General features: G+C 52.6%; 1 protein-coding gene across 1 annotated transcript in view; it reads right to left on the reverse strand.

Moving 5' to 3' along the window:
- The window catches only part of PFKP (phosphofructokinase, platelet), a 70,240-nt gene that overhangs the window by 11,910 nt on the left and 40,637 nt on the right, over positions 1 to 17,693 (reverse strand). Inside the window, exons 4-16 of the mRNA XM_005869528.2 lie at positions 14,846 to 15,035; positions 13,834 to 13,999; positions 13,162 to 13,206; positions 12,873 to 12,981; positions 11,437 to 11,532; positions 9,099 to 9,191; positions 8,310 to 8,435; positions 6,515 to 6,579; positions 5,921 to 5,990; positions 5,588 to 5,734; positions 3,398 to 3,468; positions 2,170 to 2,257; positions 1,230 to 1,382 (exon numbers count right to left, since the gene is read on the reverse strand). Coding sequence (XP_005869590.1) covers positions 1,230 to 1,382; positions 2,170 to 2,257; positions 3,398 to 3,468; positions 5,588 to 5,734; positions 5,921 to 5,990; positions 6,515 to 6,579; positions 8,310 to 8,435; positions 9,099 to 9,191; positions 11,437 to 11,532; positions 12,873 to 12,981; positions 13,162 to 13,206; positions 13,834 to 13,999; positions 14,846 to 15,035 — 1,419 coding nt within the window. The remainder of the gene's footprint in view (positions 1 to 1,229; positions 1,383 to 2,169; positions 2,258 to 3,397; positions 3,469 to 5,587; positions 5,735 to 5,920; positions 5,991 to 6,514; positions 6,580 to 8,309; positions 8,436 to 9,098; positions 9,192 to 11,436; positions 11,533 to 12,872; positions 12,982 to 13,161; positions 13,207 to 13,833; positions 14,000 to 14,845; positions 15,036 to 17,693) is intronic.

Consider the following 17,693-nt stretch of genomic DNA (forward strand, 5'->3'; position numbering starts at 1 on the left):
CCACCACCCCCCCCCACCAGGGTTCTGATTAGGTAACAGTTAGGAAAAATTAATTCCAGTTGCTTCAACTACAAGCTCAGCATAATCAGATTCAAAATCCAACAAAGGCAGGGAAAAGAGCACTACAAGCAAAGGTGGAGTTCACGTGGGGACAGACAGGACCTTGCGATTCACAGCTGGGAGATCCGTGAGGAGAGGACTAGTCGGAGCAGGGGAAGCAGCAGGGAGTCACAGGCAGCAGGAGCAGGGCCAGCAAGCAGTTAGGGGTGCACACGGCGCAGGCCTCCAGCACGGGGACACGGCGACACAGGGCGGGGCTTTTTAGTAAAAAGATCGCAGAAAGTTTAGGAAGCTCTCAGACAAGCAGTAAGCATTACTTACCAGTGAATTTTATTTTAAAAGCATTTCTTTTTATTTACCAGCACTAGAAACAAAACGGATGCCATGGGTTTAAGGGGGAAAAAAATCTTAGAAAATCATTCACAAGACCTAGCTAGGTCTCAGAAGGAAAACTAAACTTCAGAATTTACTGAAAAAACGTAGGCACTGATTTTTTTTTTAAAAAAAGCTTTCTATGTTAGATGCTGATCTGCAAACTCACATGGGATTTCCCAAGTGTGACTTGCAAATACAATAATAAGGATACATTTCTACGTTATTGCCATTTAACAAAACAAAACAAAAACCTTAAATAGCACCAATATTCTATGGATGTAACTTAACATCCCCAATCTACGATGCAGAGAATGATGCTGACTGGCTCAGATAAAAGAATAATGAACACCAAAGAGGGGTTCAGGTCAATGAATAAAATTACAAAATATTTCGCTCAGGTTCTGTCCTCAAACATCAAATCAGGGCCATCGGACCCAGACTCAGCACAGCTAGGTGACAGAGGCTGGAAGTAAATGGGGCTCAGCCAAAACCCCCCACAAAACTAATTTGAATGATCGTCCAAATCACAAAGCACTGCAGCCGAGTGCCGGAGCTGCCATGCTGTCCCGCAGGGACACGGTGCTGGCGCAGCACAGGGAAAGACGTGGTACAGACCTTTGGGAGCTGGATCAGAGAGGGTCAGATTTTTAAAAAATACTTTTCTGGAAACAAACCAACGCCCCCGACCCGGCTCGCGTCTCTAGTGCACTGGTAGATAAAAACGGGCTAGGCGCCCTCGGTCAGTGCCCTCGGCGAGGGCCCGCGGCACCTGCTTTGCTGCCACACAGACTTACGTCAGTGATGGTGTTCAGAGCGGTGTCGGCACCGATGCTGAAATCAGACCCCGGCACGTTGTTGGACACGGTGGCGGGAACCATGACCATGGGGACACAGAATTCCTCATGCTTTTCCCGGGCGGCTGACAGTTCCAGCAGCCCCAGGTAGCCCTGTGGGACAAGAGTGCACAGTTGGGGGGCGGGCAGAAGTGGGGCACCGATAGGACCACTAGGAAGTCAACGTGGAAACACATGAAGGTCACAACAGGGACAAGCAGTTCTTTAAGCACCAAGGGGCCCAGGGGATGTCGTCATGTAGACGTAAGACCAAGTCTCTCATTGGCAAGTGTCTTGGTAGTTGAGACTCTTGCATTTTCTTGAAAGGAAACTATAAGGTTATCACGGGACTGATCTTGGTTGAATAGAAAAAAAAATGCCGACTGGCATGGCTCAGTGGTTGAGCGTCGACCTGTGAACCAGGAGGTCACCATTCAATTCCCGGTCAGGGCACATGCCCAGGTGGGGTGTGCAGGAGGCAGCCGATCAATGATTCTCTCTTATCATATCTCCCTTCCTCTCTGAAATGAATAAAAATCTATTTTTTAAAAAGGAAATAAAATTAAGGCCTACAGTCCAATATGGGATAAAACAAATGAGCTGGCCACATAACCCCCTTCCTCTCTGAATGGCCATGGACTGCAGCCTCAGGGGAGAAACTCATTCCTGTCGACCTGGAAGGCACCAGAACTCACAGGACAGATGGGCCTGTCCCGGAGTCAGGGTTGCCTCCCGCTGGGTGAGTCCCACCACCTGCTACGCGCTGCCTCACAGTTGTCCAGTGGCAGTTGGGCCTGGGGCTCTAAGGCCCCGGTTGGTGGGGAGCTTGGTGGAGCCGGCACGGGCCACCACTCAAGCCTACGGGTGGAAGAGCCAACCGGGAACGGAGCCAGTGACGTACCTCAAACCCACCGATGATGAGCAGCGCGTTGATGCTGTGGGTGCGCATCTGTGCAGCAATGTCTTCCAAGTACTTCCCGGGGAGGATCCTGAAAACAGATCAGGAGAGATGAGGCCAGACAGGCTCACAGGGTGGACCAAGCACCGCTAGCACCCTGAGGGCCGCCTGCCCCGGCTCCGGGTAGCGCTGGGAGGCACCTGCAGTGGGAGCCGGCTCCCTCCTCCCTGTGGCTGGGGGGCAACCGCGTGGGGGAGCAACCCATGGCGGGGTGGCCAGGGAGCAAGTCCCTAAGGAGTGTATTTTCAAAAGAAAACAGGGAGAAGCTTCCCAGCTGTCCAGGAACTTCACCTCAAGAATTCTGCAGCCTCATGAGAAAAAAAAACAAAACAAACCCTAATAACTTGCAAATATTCACAACAAATTTCATTTAAAGGGAAACTTCCAGTTTTATACTTTGTCCAACCTCATCTCCTTTAAAGTCACACCCACTCATATTTGCGCTCCTGTTTATCACCTGTTTCACACACAGCCAAGTCAGACAAATGATAGACTCTTCCCAAGAGCCCCCCAACACCGGCCCAGCCCTTCCATTTTGCAGCCTGGAGGACACCGTGCCGGTGCTGTTGGTAGACTAAGAAGAAGCTGCATGGCAAACACATCCAGGCCTGGGCAGTCAGGGCACCCAGCAGGCGCGTGTCACGGCAAGGGTCCTCCCAGTGTCTAAGATAAAGCTCTCGAAGCATTGTCAGGAGGGGCTGCCAGCTCACCCAGAGCTTTGCCAGGACGGCACATGAAGCAAACGGTGCCTGGTTAAAATGCATATTCTCCCAGCAGCTATGAAACGGAGGCTTACTGATTCAGAAACATGTTGGGACTGGCCTCCAGTGTGGGTGCCACTCAGCTCTGTGCCCAGGCACTAAGCCACTGTCCACCTGCTCTGACCGTGGTCTACACACACGGTCCCTGCAGCTCAGTGATGTCCCTCATCATCATCACCTCCACTGAGGTGGATCCCTGCCGGCCTCTGGCTTCCTCTCCCCGGGCGCAGGAGAGACTTGGGAGCACAGGGTCTCTTCTCGAGGGTGGGTCTCAGCCCCAGCCCTAACCGCTGGGGCCTCCTGGGCGAGGCCAGGCTGCGGAGCCTTCCCAGCACTGGCTCCAGCTCCTCCTCTAGAATGGGGCCCTTTCTTCCTCCTAAAAGCAGGTCCGAATCAAGGAGGGAAATTACCGTTTTGTCCCAAGAATGGAGCCGCCTTGTCCGGTCCAGCCTCCAACATCCGACCAGCCGATTTCTTTGATCTAAGATGCAAACAGGGAATGAGATGGCTCAAGTGAGAAAGGAAGGGGATTAGAAGTTTTACAAACAGCTCAGAGGTCGGCACCTCCGGACGAGCTGCCTGCCTGTAGGCGTCCATCGTGATGCCGAGGGAGTCACACAGAGCCATCGGCTACGGCAGCCCCTCCTGCCCACGGGACATCCCCGCAGCTTCGTTTCCATCAATAGAATAGATTGACACTTTAGTTGGCCAAATTCTACCATTGGGAATTAAAGAAAAAATGAACAGGATTGTGTTTTTTTAATTGACATAAATTTTTTAAAAACTTAATGAAAAATTTAAAAAACCAGAAGGATAGATGATGCCAGCTGGGTGTGTGCACCCTCCCTCCGCACGCCCATCTCCTGGGCTAGGTCTCTCCTCTCTCCTCTCAACAGCAAAACCCTTTCCTTTCACACCCTCTCCATGCCATTACTTTAAGCACCACCTGTATTCCGGTGTCCCCAACACGCATCTTTAGCCCGAGCCTCTTGAAGACCTGGACCGTGACCTCTGTCTGCTCACTGGCCACCTCCCAGGGATGCCCACCAGACACACACTGAACATCTCAGCGCCTCTCACATTTCCTCGCGTCCATCAGCTGCAACTCAGGCGAGAAACAGGTTCATTCTCACCTCCTTTTTTCACCCCTATGCATATTTAGGGACCAAATTCTACTGGCTCTGCCTTCAAAATGCACCCAAGACCCTAGAAGACGTCTCATGGACACCACTATGGCCGGACTGGACCACGCCCCCCACACCTCCTGCCTGGGTTACAGGGGAAGCCTCGCAACTAGTCTCCCGCTTCCCACTTCTGCCCCACAGTCTGTATGTGCCAGGCCCCTGCTCAAAACCTGTCTTCTCAGAATAAAAGCCAAACTCCTTACAATTCCTATGAAGGACCTGGCCCGTCTTCTCCCCACCTCACCCCAACCTGCTCTCCTGCTGCATCCCACTAGCCCCTCCCACCTCTGAGCCCCTCAGGCCTTTGCACTGTCCTGCCTGCCTGGGACAGCACCTGCTCAGCCCTTCATCTGAGACCCCTCCCAGCTGCAGACATGCCCACCCCTGCCCCAGGGCTCACCCAGCTCCTCTGTGTGGCCCCTCTAGCACTTCCTCACCTGCTCTACACTTACACAGTCTATTTTCACTTACCTTCACCTCCCTCCCTAAGATGAAAGCTCCACGGAAGCAGTGGTTTTGTCTGCTTTCTTCACAAACTTAATTCCACAGCATGAGAACTCAGTAAATAGTCGCCAAGTGACCAGGTGAACTAACCCTGTGGACAGGACGCACCGAGTTGAGAGTGCAACCGCGGTCAAGTTACTGTCTCTGTCCAGTTTTCTCACAAGGAAAATGGGGACAATATCTCAGATTTACTGTGAGACCTACACCGGCGAGCACATGTCAGTCTCACAGGAGTAGAAAGACCCTCCCTTAGGATGGGACCCTAGAGCAGAAGTTCTCCTTAAAAAGCAGGTACTGCCCTAACCGGTTTGGCTCAGTGGATAGAGCGTCAGCCTGCAGACTGAAGGGTCCCAGGTTCGATTCCGGTCAAGGGCATGTACCTTGGTTGTGGGCACATCCCCAGTAGGGAGTGTGCAGGAGGCAGCTGATCGATGTTTCTCTCTCATCGATGTTTCTAACTCTCTATCCCTCTCCCTTCCTCTCTGTAAAAAATCAATAAAATATATTTTAAAAAAATGGGCTCTGGCCTGGTGGTTCAGTTGATTGGAGCATCGTCCTATGCACCAAAAGGTTTTGGGTTTGACTCGCCATCGGGGCACATACCTAGGTTCTGGGTTTGATCCCTGGTAGGGGTGTGTATGGGAGGCAAGCAGGTACTGTGCCCTGGCTGCTGTGGCTCAGTTGGTTGAGTGCCTTCCTGTGCACCGAAAGGTTGTGGGTTTGACCCCTGGTCAGGACAGGTGCGGAGGCAGCTGACTGATGTTTCTCTCTCTCTCTCTAAAGTCAATAAAATCATATTTAAAAACACACACACACAGTTGCTGTGTTCCTGGTGGGGCCTGAGGTCCCCCACTTGCCCATGACTTTCCCATTGAAGACATCCCTCCACTGGGCACCTCCAGAGGGACCCACCTGGCCTCTGGCAAAGCCCTCGAAGCCATCGTAGACGGCAAACATCTTGTGTCCTTCTGAGATGCCAACCCGCACAGCTGAGCGCACAGCCGCGTTCATCCCGGCAGCCGGTGCGCCCACGTTGATGACGGCCACGTTGAAGCCACTCTGTAAGACAGGGGGCATGTGGCACCCATCACAGCTGTGTCACTGCTCCATGCACCCCTGGGAGGGGGCCCTGCCAAGCACCAGGTGCCAGGAGTGGCTGGCCAAGTGCAGGGAGGTGGCCGGGGAACTGGGTCAGCGGGAACCGTCAGGAACACCCCTGGGAGCCGACAGGCAGTCATCACCCACCTTGGTGATCTGGGAGTCTGGCTTCTTGATGGCGAGCTGCTTGTAGATGTTGAGGTTGCCCTCAAAGCTCCTACAAGAGAATGACTCTGTTGAAACAGATTTAGAAGGTGCAGGGAAGTAGGGCGCAGAGAACAGTGGTGCAGGGAGCAGGCAGTCTGCAAATGCTGTCCTTTCCCTTGGGGGTACCTGGGTCCTGCTGCCCTCGGGGGGACACGGCATGTGGGGCATATACATCGTGTAACTGGGCTAAGGGACAAAGGCGTCCAGTGCTTCTCATGTTTCTTTGCCAACACTCTACCCACTTGCTACTTCCCATCTTAATCTCATTACATTCGGATGACCCCCTGCCCAAAATAAACAAAGAAATAAACCTTCCCCTGCTAACTATTCGCCCAGGCCCTCAACCTGGGTGAATAGCAATGGCGCCTGCTCGCCATCTTCATCCTGCCTTCTCACAGTGGGACCGGACAAGCACACCCTCTTGGGGCCTTCTGAATGAATAACCCACAGGCCTTCTGAACGGATAACTTCCCAGGCCTAAGGAAGGGCCAGGCCAACAGCACACGTTCCAGGACAGAGTCCCCTCAGAGTCACCTTCCTCGGAGCTGCACGGCATTGCTGAATCTCCTCTCATCCATTGCCTTCTGGACGCCCTGGGTCTTGAAAGAGACGAAAGAGGAAGAGAGCAGGGTCAGGACTCGGTGCAGCCTGTTGCCCAGCTCGGTGCCTCCACCTCGTCCCCCTCATGTCCCGCCTCTGTGGACCAGCAGCCTGGGGCGGATCCACAGTGGGCCCAGCTGGCCTGGCACCACCCGGCTGTGAGGGAGACACCGGGGCCACTAGCTAAGGCCACGTCATTGAGGAGGATGAGTGGGCACTGCTGGCCACCCCAGGCAGAGGTCCTGAGATCTTCGGGATTTCGCTCTACGAGAGCAGAGGCAGAAAGAAATACATCTCTTGCACAAGGTCCTGACAAATTCGCAGGTGGATTCTGGGAAGGAAAAAGTCAACAGGACCTGGGAGCTGGGGACCCGGATGAGGTCTCCGAAGGCAAAGGGAAAGGCGTGCAGATGACACACCCAAGGAGGACCTTCAACCCGAGGATCTCGGGTAAGTTATTTATTTGTTTTCCCCATCTGTACAATAAGGAGAACACTCCCTACCTCTAGTGTCATCTGTGGCTATAAAACATGCCAGATTTTCCCTGGCTGCTGTGGCTCAGTTGGAGCCTCCTCCCATACACCAAAAGGTGTGGGATCGATCCCCAGGCAGGTCATGTGCGGGAGGCAATGGATTGGATCCATATTTCTCTCTCACATTGATGTTTCTCTCTCTCTCTGAAAATCAATTTAAAAAATCATTTTATAAAACACACCAGGCTCTTAAGAAAACACCTGGCACATAGCAGGTGCCAATGAAGGGCTCATTGTGGCTTTTGTGAGCCATCTGGCTAGTTTACTGTAATGTAGGGTCATTTGGAGGACAAGCCAGATTGTACCTACATGTTTACCTCAGACGCATTATCTCACTCTCTCACAGACATGCACGCAAATACATGTACACACACACGAACATCCTCACATATAAACACACATGCACATGCACTCATGTACACATATGAACACACTCACATGCAAACATGTCCAGGCACACATGCTTAAGACAAAAATACATATGTATGCACACACAGAGACACACATGCAAACACATATAGACATACATATGCTTAAACAAAAAATACCTTTGGACACATACATACATAACAAACAGACACACAGCTTAATTCCCTCCCACAGGCTTTGAAGTGACGTGTCTAAGGTAACTTCCAACAAGCCCCGTGACTGTGTTACATAATCACCCCTCTGTATGTTATCAAATGCATGTACTTCAGAGCTGCTGGAAAAGACCAGGTAGGACGACAGTCATGAACAGACTTTGAGAAATGAAAGATAAGAACAGTTTCTAATGCACCTCACTGCCACCTCCCCTCATGGACTCAGGTGGGGAATTACAGCCTGGGCCTGGAGGAATGCCCCCTGAATTAGCCAGGCCAGGGTCATTCCACAAACTCGACGTCCTTGGGAACAGGATGGAAGGAGCAGCCGAAATCTGAGGGGCTAAGGAGGCCCTGGGCAGCCCCGCCCCCCCCAGATTCCTCCCAGACACTCTCAAGGACCCTCCCAGCACAATCTTCCTGACAGTGTAACCTCCCCTAAAAATGAGCGCAGAATGGAGACAAGCAACCAGTCTGGGTGATATGGAGCTGGCTGCCACGCCCACAGGGCAGCGCCACACGTCCTGGTGAAGGTCATCTAACTCCCCTGCGCTTGGCAGCCACAGACCAGGAACAAGGTGCCTGCTGTGCCTGCACACCCCTTCCCCTGCTCACCATCTGCACGCACTCCATCAGGGGCAGGCGCACAGCCTGGTTCCCGTTCAGCGACACCACGCAGGCCGGGGTCTCTGGCGTGGCCTGCAGGAGGGCGACCACGGCCTCCACCCCCATGCGGCTGGCCTGCAAGTGACATTTATGAGAGTCAGAGAAGGCCCACCACCCGCCAAGGCAGCGTTCTCACCGGAGACCCCTCGATGCTCCAGGCAGGGGCATCCATGAGCCCCTGTCCCCTGTGGTTCAGACAGCCCCACGGTGTCCTAAACACATCCGCCTCGGCTGCCTTTCTGTTCTCTGGGACTGAGTACAGTTAGGTACCCAAGTCCTTCCTGCTTAACCCACTTCCAACAGAGAGATTTAGTCTCCACTCAGAACTGGTGGGGAGGGGAGGGGAAGGGAAGGGAGGGGAGAGTCTGTGGTGTAAAGAACAGTGAAGATTAACAACCCAGGATCTGGACTCTGGGCTCTGCTGTCCCTGGTTCTTTTTCTAGAAACCAGCATGTGAATGCCACCTCCCACAGCCTGGGTTTGGTCCTAGAGTCCCTGTCACCCTCCACTGTCCATGTGGGTGGGGTCTCCTAGCTTCTGGGTGACTGGGGCCTGGGAACTGTTCTGGTCTGAGTCTCCCAATGACAACAAGGCCTGGAGGGTCTCGGAGACAGGCCGCCCCGTGCTGCAGGCAGACGCTTTTGCCAGATGGCGCTAGGGAGCAGCTATCCGTCTCTGGTGCTCCCAGAAATGCCCCTTTCCTTGGGAACTGGCCGGACAGCTTCCACCCTCACTTACCAAAATCCTGTCAAAGGCCGAGGGCGTCCCGCCTCTCTGCACGTGTCCGAGGATGGTCACGCGGGTGTCGTATCCCAGCTGCTTCACCACCAGCTGCGGGAAATATCTCCATCAGGGGACACAGAACAGGTGCGGGCAGATGGGCTCCCACTAGAAGACGGGCCGGAGCTGGGAAGTAATTTTCTGTTCTTTCTTCAGATCTACTGGAGAAATGTTCTAATTCCTAAAGTTTGGTACTTGAAGGAATGCTTAGGCTAATGGCTAGCTGAAAAATGCTTTTAAATAATGCTTTAATTTTTTATATAGGAATTTTATTTCTACCTTGCAAATAAACATAAATAACATGATTTTTTTTTAAAAAAAAATAATAAAGTTTCTACAGCTTGTGTTGAAAGCATGATTAATACTTTGTAGAAATGTCAACATTTCCTGAATCGCCCGACATTTGCAGTGTCTTTGAAAAGCACGACCCAGTAAGTGGAGGTGTCCCCTCAGGCGGGACCCCTGTGCACACAGCTGAGAGGCAGGGACAGTGAAACGTTTAATGAAAAACGCACTCCTCTGTAAACATAACGGGGTTGGGCTCGCTCTGTGAGTTTCATGGTTCAGTCTCCACTTCAATTAAGTGGGAAAGCAAAGGCTTTGCTCTCACTTTCCAGATGACTTCCTGTGATAGCAGGCAGTTAGACAGGCATGAGCAGAGCAGGAACGACAAGCCAGGAAAGGAAGGTCACCCAGGGCTGCCTAGCAGCAGGCAGCTGTGGGCCTCGCCCCAAGGGCAACCTTTCCTCCCCTAGCATAGGGTCGCTGGGCTGGTCGGAGAGCCCCTTAGAGGAGGCACAAGAGACTCATGGGACATCCTGATAAGCCCTTGCACAACCACTCCTAAAGCACCAAGCCTCAGGACAATGACCCGCATCAACTAATCTGAGGAACAAAGCCTCGGGTCTGCTGACCACAGAGACAGAGTTTGGGTCAAACCAGAGATGACATCTGGGCCTCAGCTGCGCTTCAGCTCCAGGCCCGGGAAAGCAGCACGGCCTGGGCACCTTTTCCCCACTCCCTTCTTCCTCAGCTTGTGCGACTTCTTTGCCTGTTTTCTCCTAAGCTCCAAGGCCTTTCTTTTGCCTCTGTAACTTGTTTCCTGAGCCCACACAGCCCACCCAGCAGGCTCATCTCTTCTACTGCTGTGACTTTCTAAATAAACTTTTGCTTATATTTGAGTCTTGGCTCTAAATTCTTTCTTTTAAGTTTATTTTTAATTTTTAAAATTATTACTAATGTCTTTTTTTCCCCATTGACCCCCTCCAACTCCTCTGCTTCCCCCCCGTCCCCCGCAAGCCTTCACCACACAATTGTCTGTGTCCATGGATTATGAATATATGCATTTAAATTCCGTGGTTAATCTCTCCCCACCCCCACCTCTACCCCAGCCTTCCCTCTGAGATTTGACAGGCTGTTCTATGCTTCCATGTCTCTGGATCTATTTTGTCCATTAGATTCCACATATGAGTGAGAACATGTCATACTTGTCTTTCTCTGTCTGAATTCTTTCTTAGCCAAAACTCAAAGACCAAAGTCTAACATTGGGGGCCATTTGCCATTAACACTAGGAAATGTTGGCTGATATCTTTCACAGCCAACTCTCAGTATTTTAAGATTTAGGTGCACAGCTGGCACAGGAATAGAGAAGGCAAAACTGAGAAACCAAGTTGACAATATCCTTTGCCCTGATGGGCAGCTTCAACCAGAGCCTGTCTGTGCCCCTGGGATGTCCAGAACGTGCCCAGTTGTCCCCATAACCGGGGAGCCCGGCCCATCCCATCACAGGTCACAGGCCTGACGAGCCAGCACCCGAGGCGGGGCCCTGTGGCAGCAGCACTGCAGTGTCAGCCCCCCTGCAGGCAGGGAGGGGCGGTGACTCCTGCCCACCATCCGGCTTTCTCTAAGAACATGCTCAGTGGATGCTCCCAAGGAGAGAAGGGGACAGACAGGGTGCGCTGCTGGGAACTGACCCTCCTGGCTCTCCGAGCGGCTGGGCCCAGAGCGGGACCCTCCATGCCCACCTTCACTACCCCTCTCTCCTGGGCAAGCTCTGGGCCCTGGGGGTTATTCCCAACAGTATCCAGCAGCACTGGCTCTGCAGAAGCCGGAGCTGTGTGAGCCTCATGCCACTAAAGCTCTGAGTCATTATGAAAATAGTTTTTACTATCAGAAAAAAACAAAAAACATTTCAGAATAATAATGCATCGTGCCAGACCCCCTGCCAGCGTGCCAGCATCTCCCGTTTGCAAGCAGGTGGGCGGAGGAGGAGCGGTGGGGAGAGGGACACACTCACCTCCTTGATTTGCTCCGAGGTAATCGGTTTATTTTGGGTGTCGATTGCTCCTTCGGACACAATGATGATATTCAGCCTTTTCTTCCGGGCCCGGTTCTAAGAAAACAGACATTAAAACCCTCTAATGCCTAAACGCTCTTAACAAAACCAGGGCCAGTTTGCCCTGATTGAACTGGACAAGAGGTAGAAACGGTCAGCTAATGTCACATGCTCCGTTCACTAAGGACACGGGGAGGGGAGAAGAGGTGCTCTGGGTGAGTAGGTGCAGGAGGGGGCAGAGATTTAGTGATGCCACCAGAGCTTCTGGCACCCAGGTGGCCCCAGGCTGGAGGCTTTGCTGGTTGACCTTTGACTGTGCTCCCCAGACAGGATGCCCACAATGTCCCGTGCGGTGGTGATGACACGGGTATCCTCTGCGGCACACAGACGTACCCGTCCAGGCGGGCCACCCTCCTCTCCTGCAGCCAGCCGCGTAGCCCCCAGCACCAGCTGGTTGGCGGAGAGTACCACCACGTGCACAGGCCAGACCCAGAAATGATGAGCTCATATGTCACTTCCTTGCTAGTGTTTGAACTCTGAACACTCCCTGCAGTCACGGCTAAGAGCTCCAACCTCATACAGGGGCCCGGCTCTTCCAAGCCAAGGTGCAGCGTGGCTGACAGTTCCTCCCAGGGCTTTAGGTCAGCAAAGTTAACTTGGTATTTTCTGTGAATTCCCGTCTTTGAATCTGCCACCCTGAAGGTGACAGCGACGTTGCTGCACGTGTCCTCAGTGCGGGCAGTGCTGAGGTGCCTGCTGTACACAACTGCACTGAGCCTGTGCCATCGGCTCACATTCGTTACCTGTAGACCAGCGATGAGGGTTGTAAAAACAGAGCGTGGGAAACTCCCCACACTGGGGTTTCTGTCCTGAAAGCTGGTGTTTTACGTGAGACCTCACGTGCCTCATGGAGGAAGATGTGCCTTACAGGAGTGATCTGTAGTGTCGGCTTCAGAGCGGTGCGCCAACCTCACCCCAGGCCCCGCACAGAGGGGACACCAGCTGAGAGACGCCTCGTAGCCCAGGCCAGTGTGGAGGGACATTCAGATCAGAGTGAGAACACAGGTCTTCCTACCGATCGGTGGAGATCAAACAAGAAACAGGTTTCCCCCCAAAGCCGGTACCTTTCAGTAGCTGCAACCTCACAGCACCTCCTCCGTGAGAGCTAACCGGTGCTTTGCATGGAGAACGGAATGGTTGTCGTTTTTCTCTACCGCCTCACTCTGCAGCCCTGGGACGCAGACCCCTGCGGACAGCCACTGCCTGCCGCTGCCCTGCACCCAGCTTCGATTCACCCTAGAATCCGACCGTTCCCACCTGTCTAAACCCTCCCAAACTGAAAACCCTAAAGACGCTCACAGGGCACGGCCAGCGCCCGGAAGCAGAGAGCGAGTTACCTCTGACAGCTTGATGCACATCGTCTCCTGCCAACCCTCTTCTGGCGGGGATTCCGGGAGGAACACCCAGTCCGCCCCACAGGCCAAGGCGCTCACCAAGGCGAGGTACCTGCATGGAAATAACCAGGATGCAGTCAGGCTGCCACTGGGCACCCAGAGCTTGGGGGCCCAGGGCCCAGGGCAGACAGAGCGCCGAGCCTGGGGAACCCTTCCCAGGGCATTGGCACGGGGTGCAGGGTCTCCAGGGGTGTGAGGTCCTTCCACCCCGATCATGTCTGCACATACGTACCCGCAGTGTCTCCCCATAACCTCGAGAACGAAGGTCCTCTGGTGGCTGGAAAAGAGAAAGGAGACGTGCACTCACCACCACAGCTGGGAAGAGCTGGGACACAGGGGACAAGCGCTGTCAGCCACGCACACAGCAAGGCTGCTCTGTAGCTATGGCAGGCGCCCCAGCCTCCAAAACAGGACCCGTTTTCTACAGAAGCAAAAGCTACTGCAAGAGTCTTTTAAACTTTTGTGAGTAAAGGGCTCGGGCAGCCCCTTTCCAGTTCCACATTTTACAGCTTCATCCACACCTGGGTGCGTGAGGCTGGAAAAGGAACATGGGGGACGGGATGCCTCCCCACGTCTCTAACAAGGGCTGTGGCGACATGCACCCACACTTTTGCTTCCCGCGATTCCTGCTTGAGAACACGGCAGGACTTAAGACAATGATGATTTTTGTCTTCTAAACTCTCTCCAACGAACATACTTTTCTTCTATAATCGGGGAGGGAGGGAAGTAACGTCATAGAATTGAAAATAAAAAGTGAACCTGAGAACAATTTTCTTGCACCATTTCTAACACTCAAGTGACAAGAGCTGCACCAGAACACCCTCTGTGCACCCTCCCAGAGCCAGTACGAGGGCCCGGCGGCGTGCCCGGTGCCACCTGCCCACCCACCGGCACCTCTGTCTACCTCTGGGCTGTCGTCATGATGGCATCAACGACTTCGATGATGCGGTGCAAAGCCGAGTCAGTGCCGATGGTCATGTCTGTCCCGCAGAAGTCATTGTCGATGGAGCCCACCATGCCCACGATGTTGAGGTGCCCGTGCTTCTGCACATCCTCCTTGCTGATCTTGCCTGCAAGGACACAGCCACGCGCTCCATCACTGGGAGACAGGTCGGCCAGGGGGACAGAAACCCACGACTCGAAATGCGTTGTCCATCTATTGGTTTGTTTGTTATTTTTAAACTCTCCATGACCTAATCCTATACCCTCACGGAAAACCATGCCAGACAACAGGGAGGCGCGGACAAGCTGGGAGCTGTTGCGGATGAGAGCATGGGGCTGCTAAACTCGAAGGGAGGGGTCGCACGCTGCAGTCAGTGGGTAAACTGACTTCTGCCCGGTAACGCCAGGGAGAACAGCATGGCTCTTTATAAGGAAATATCACAATCACAGAATTAAGTGGTTAAGGATATTATATAACCATTACATTGATTTCTTAGAGGCCCCTGGGGAGCTAGCCCACCAGTTGGTCGTGTCTACTTCACGCTCCGACACAGTGAGCAGATGTGCCTACACCCAGTCAGAGTGGTCAAAACTGGGGCAGCTCAGGCAGGGACCTGGGTGGCTGTTCCTCTTCCGTATCACCCCCAGCCTGCGTCAGCCCAGGTGCGGTGGACAGGAGGTGCAGGGAGGCCCCTGCTACTGGCAACTGGTGCGGCTACCAGCTCCAGCAATAAGACTCCCTGCTCATATTTTGTATTAAATTGCAATTATGTACCAACACTATTACCATAGTACAGGGAAATAAGTTATGGTTATTATTTGAGGTCCAATTTGAATCTGAGGCGGTGACTAAGGTCTGACACCACCAATACCTCTGGGACAGTCAGACAGGCAGCAGGTATGAGGCAAAGCTCTCTGCAGGCCAGGGAGGACGGAACAGGCAGCAAACCCCGGAGAGCAGCGCGGCGACTCACCGTCTCGGGCCAGCTCCTCCAGCAGCGTGCTCCACTCCCCGCGGAAGATGTTGGCCCCGGTGAGGCTGCCGTCCCCGCCGATTACACACAGGTTGGTGATGCCCAGCTGCACCAGGTTGTGGGCAGCTTTCAGGCGGCCTTCCCGGGTACGGAAGGCTTTGCACCGGGCGCTGCCAATAATGGTCCCGCCCTGAAAAAGAAACGAAATCCCAGTTATCTGTCTCCTAACAACTGTGCAGAAAGCTGGGCAGATGGCACATGGGAGTGCTGATGCAGACACAGGACTTCCCACAGGCGTTCTGCTTTGAGAGTTTGTCGTTCCTCCATTTTTAGCTCCTTCTGGAATTCAATGGATAGAGACATTGGCTCCATGCCCAGGGGGAGCCAAGTAGGCGCAGAAAGCTGGGCAGATTGGCACATGGGAGTGCTGATGCAGACACAGGCCTTCCCACAGGCGGTCTGCTGTGAGAGTTTGTCGTTCCTCCATTTTTAGCTCCTTCTGGAATTCAATGGATAGAGACATTGGCTCCATGCCCAGGGGGAGCCAAGTAGGGTCTGGAAACAAGGAGCAATGTCAGCTAAACATGCAGGCAAGAGTTTGCAAGGTGATGACAGCCATCCGGAGGCTGTGCAGGCGGGCAGCCAGACCCTGAGCTCCCCCAACACCCGGAGCCTAAGGCAGCCCAGCGCTGCCATCAGCCTCGGTCAGAGAGCGCTGAGTCGGAGGCCCAGGCCACAGGCTCCCCTCCGTTACTCAGAGCTCACCATACACACAGGCAAAGGAGCAACCTGTGCACCAAAGAGAGTTATTTCCAACTACATCTCCAGCCTCAACCCTTCTTAAAGGCTAAATATTAAACACACACACACACACACACACACAACACTGAAGCTGGGCCATCCCATTTCCAGAGAGATCAGTTGTGAGCTTTCCCACTTGGGCCTTCATAAATGAAAAATTCCTATCTGCAGTTAGAAAAATGCAGGGCTCCCTGACATGTATCCGGGAAGCACATATAAAACTGGAATTTGCCTGCAAACCTTCAAGTGCACCCTCACTTCACAGAGCTCCCTCATCAGCAGTGGTCCTGCGTAACTGTCAGTGTGACGGGCCGGCGTTATGACTTGGCACAGCACAGGGTGCCTGGGTGGCAGGTGCAGGGCACAGAGCAAAGGTAAGCTGCTTTTCTGAGTTTTGATCTGACCAAGAGCAATTAGAGGGTCATGTGATTTCTAACAACTGGAAGTTAAGTCAGCAGCTGATAGACGGTGTGGAGATAATACAGCCAGGGCCACAGGGATGAAACCAGGATTGGCTGAGATGCAGAGAAGTAGCCAGCGTGCACACACACACACACACCCCACAGCCACCCCGTATCTCTTGTCTTCTGCACAATCACAACAGGAGAAAGGAAATGCTCCCTGCACACACAGCTCACTGTCTGGATTCAAACAACACAGTCCTGATTTTTTGCAAATATCACTCTACCTAAGTATTGATGGATTCCAAACTTTCCTTCTGTCTCTTTCCAGGAGAAATAGGTAAAGATGTACGTGCAGACTTATGGCTCTGTGATGGGTATTAAAACGTACACCCTGCTATCATATGCCAAACATGATGTCAGCTGACGGTGCACAATGTGCTGAGTTGATATGTGCATGTACTGTGAAATGATTACCACAACAAGACTGGTGTATACATCTATCAGTCTGCATAACTGCCTTTCTTTTTTGTGGTGAGAACTTTTAAGATTCACTCTCTTAGCAACTTTCAAGTGTATAACACAGCATTGTGAACTTGTTTAAAGTATGTGACATGATGATTTAATATATGTACACACTGTGAAATAACTACCACAATCAAATAAATTAACACACCCCTCACCTCATATAGTAACCTTTTGTGTGTGTGCTGTAAGAACACTTAAGATCTATTGTCTTAACAAATTTCAAGTATACAATACAGAATTATTCACTACTAGAGGCCCGGTGCATGAAATTTGTGCACTCGGGGGGTGGGGGGCCCTCAGCCCTGCCTGCACCCTCTCACAGTTCGTGAACCCTTGGGGGATGTCTGACTGATGGCTTAGACCCGCTCCCCAGTTGAACATCCTTAGCACTGCTGTGGAGGTGGGAGAGGTTTCCACCACCACTGCTGCACTCACCAGCCATGACCACCAGGGGGCAGCTCCTGCATTGAGCATCTGCCCACTGGTGATCAGTGTGTGTCATAGCAACCTGTCATTCTGCCGTTCGGTCTATTTGCATATTAGCCTTTTATTATATAGGATAGTCACCATGCTGTACTGATATGCCAGCACATATTCATCTTATAACGTATTCATCTACCCTTTGGCCATCATCTTACCATATCCCCATGCCCCAGCCCCTGACAAACACCAATTTATTCTTTGCTTCTATGAGTTTAGATTCTACATATCAATGAGATGATACAGTATTTGTCCTTCTCTGTCTCACTGATTTAACATAATGCCCTCAAGATCCATCCACTGTGTCCCATATTGCAGGAGTTCCTTCTGTTATATGACTAAATAATATTCATATATTTTCCCATAATTTTTTTATCCATTCACCCATTTACCCATTTTATCCATGCACTAGCAACTTCACAGGCAGTATATGCATTTTATTCCTTCTATTATAAAATTACGCAACAGGCCCAGCTGGTGTGGCTCAGTGGTTGAGCACTGACACACTCCTGCTGGGTTTCCCCTCCCGCTCCCAGGTGCCTTGGCGGGTTTCCCCTCCTGCTCCCAGCCACTCCTAATGGGTTTCCCCTCCTGCTCCCAGCCACTCCTGCTGGGTTTCCCCTCCCGCTCCCAGGCGC

This window comes from Myotis brandtii, unplaced genomic scaffold, assembly GCF_000412655.1.
Source record: "Myotis brandtii unplaced genomic scaffold, ASM41265v1 scaffold297, whole genome shotgun sequence".
Lineage (NCBI taxonomy): Eukaryota > Metazoa > Chordata > Mammalia > Chiroptera > Vespertilionidae > Myotis > Myotis brandtii.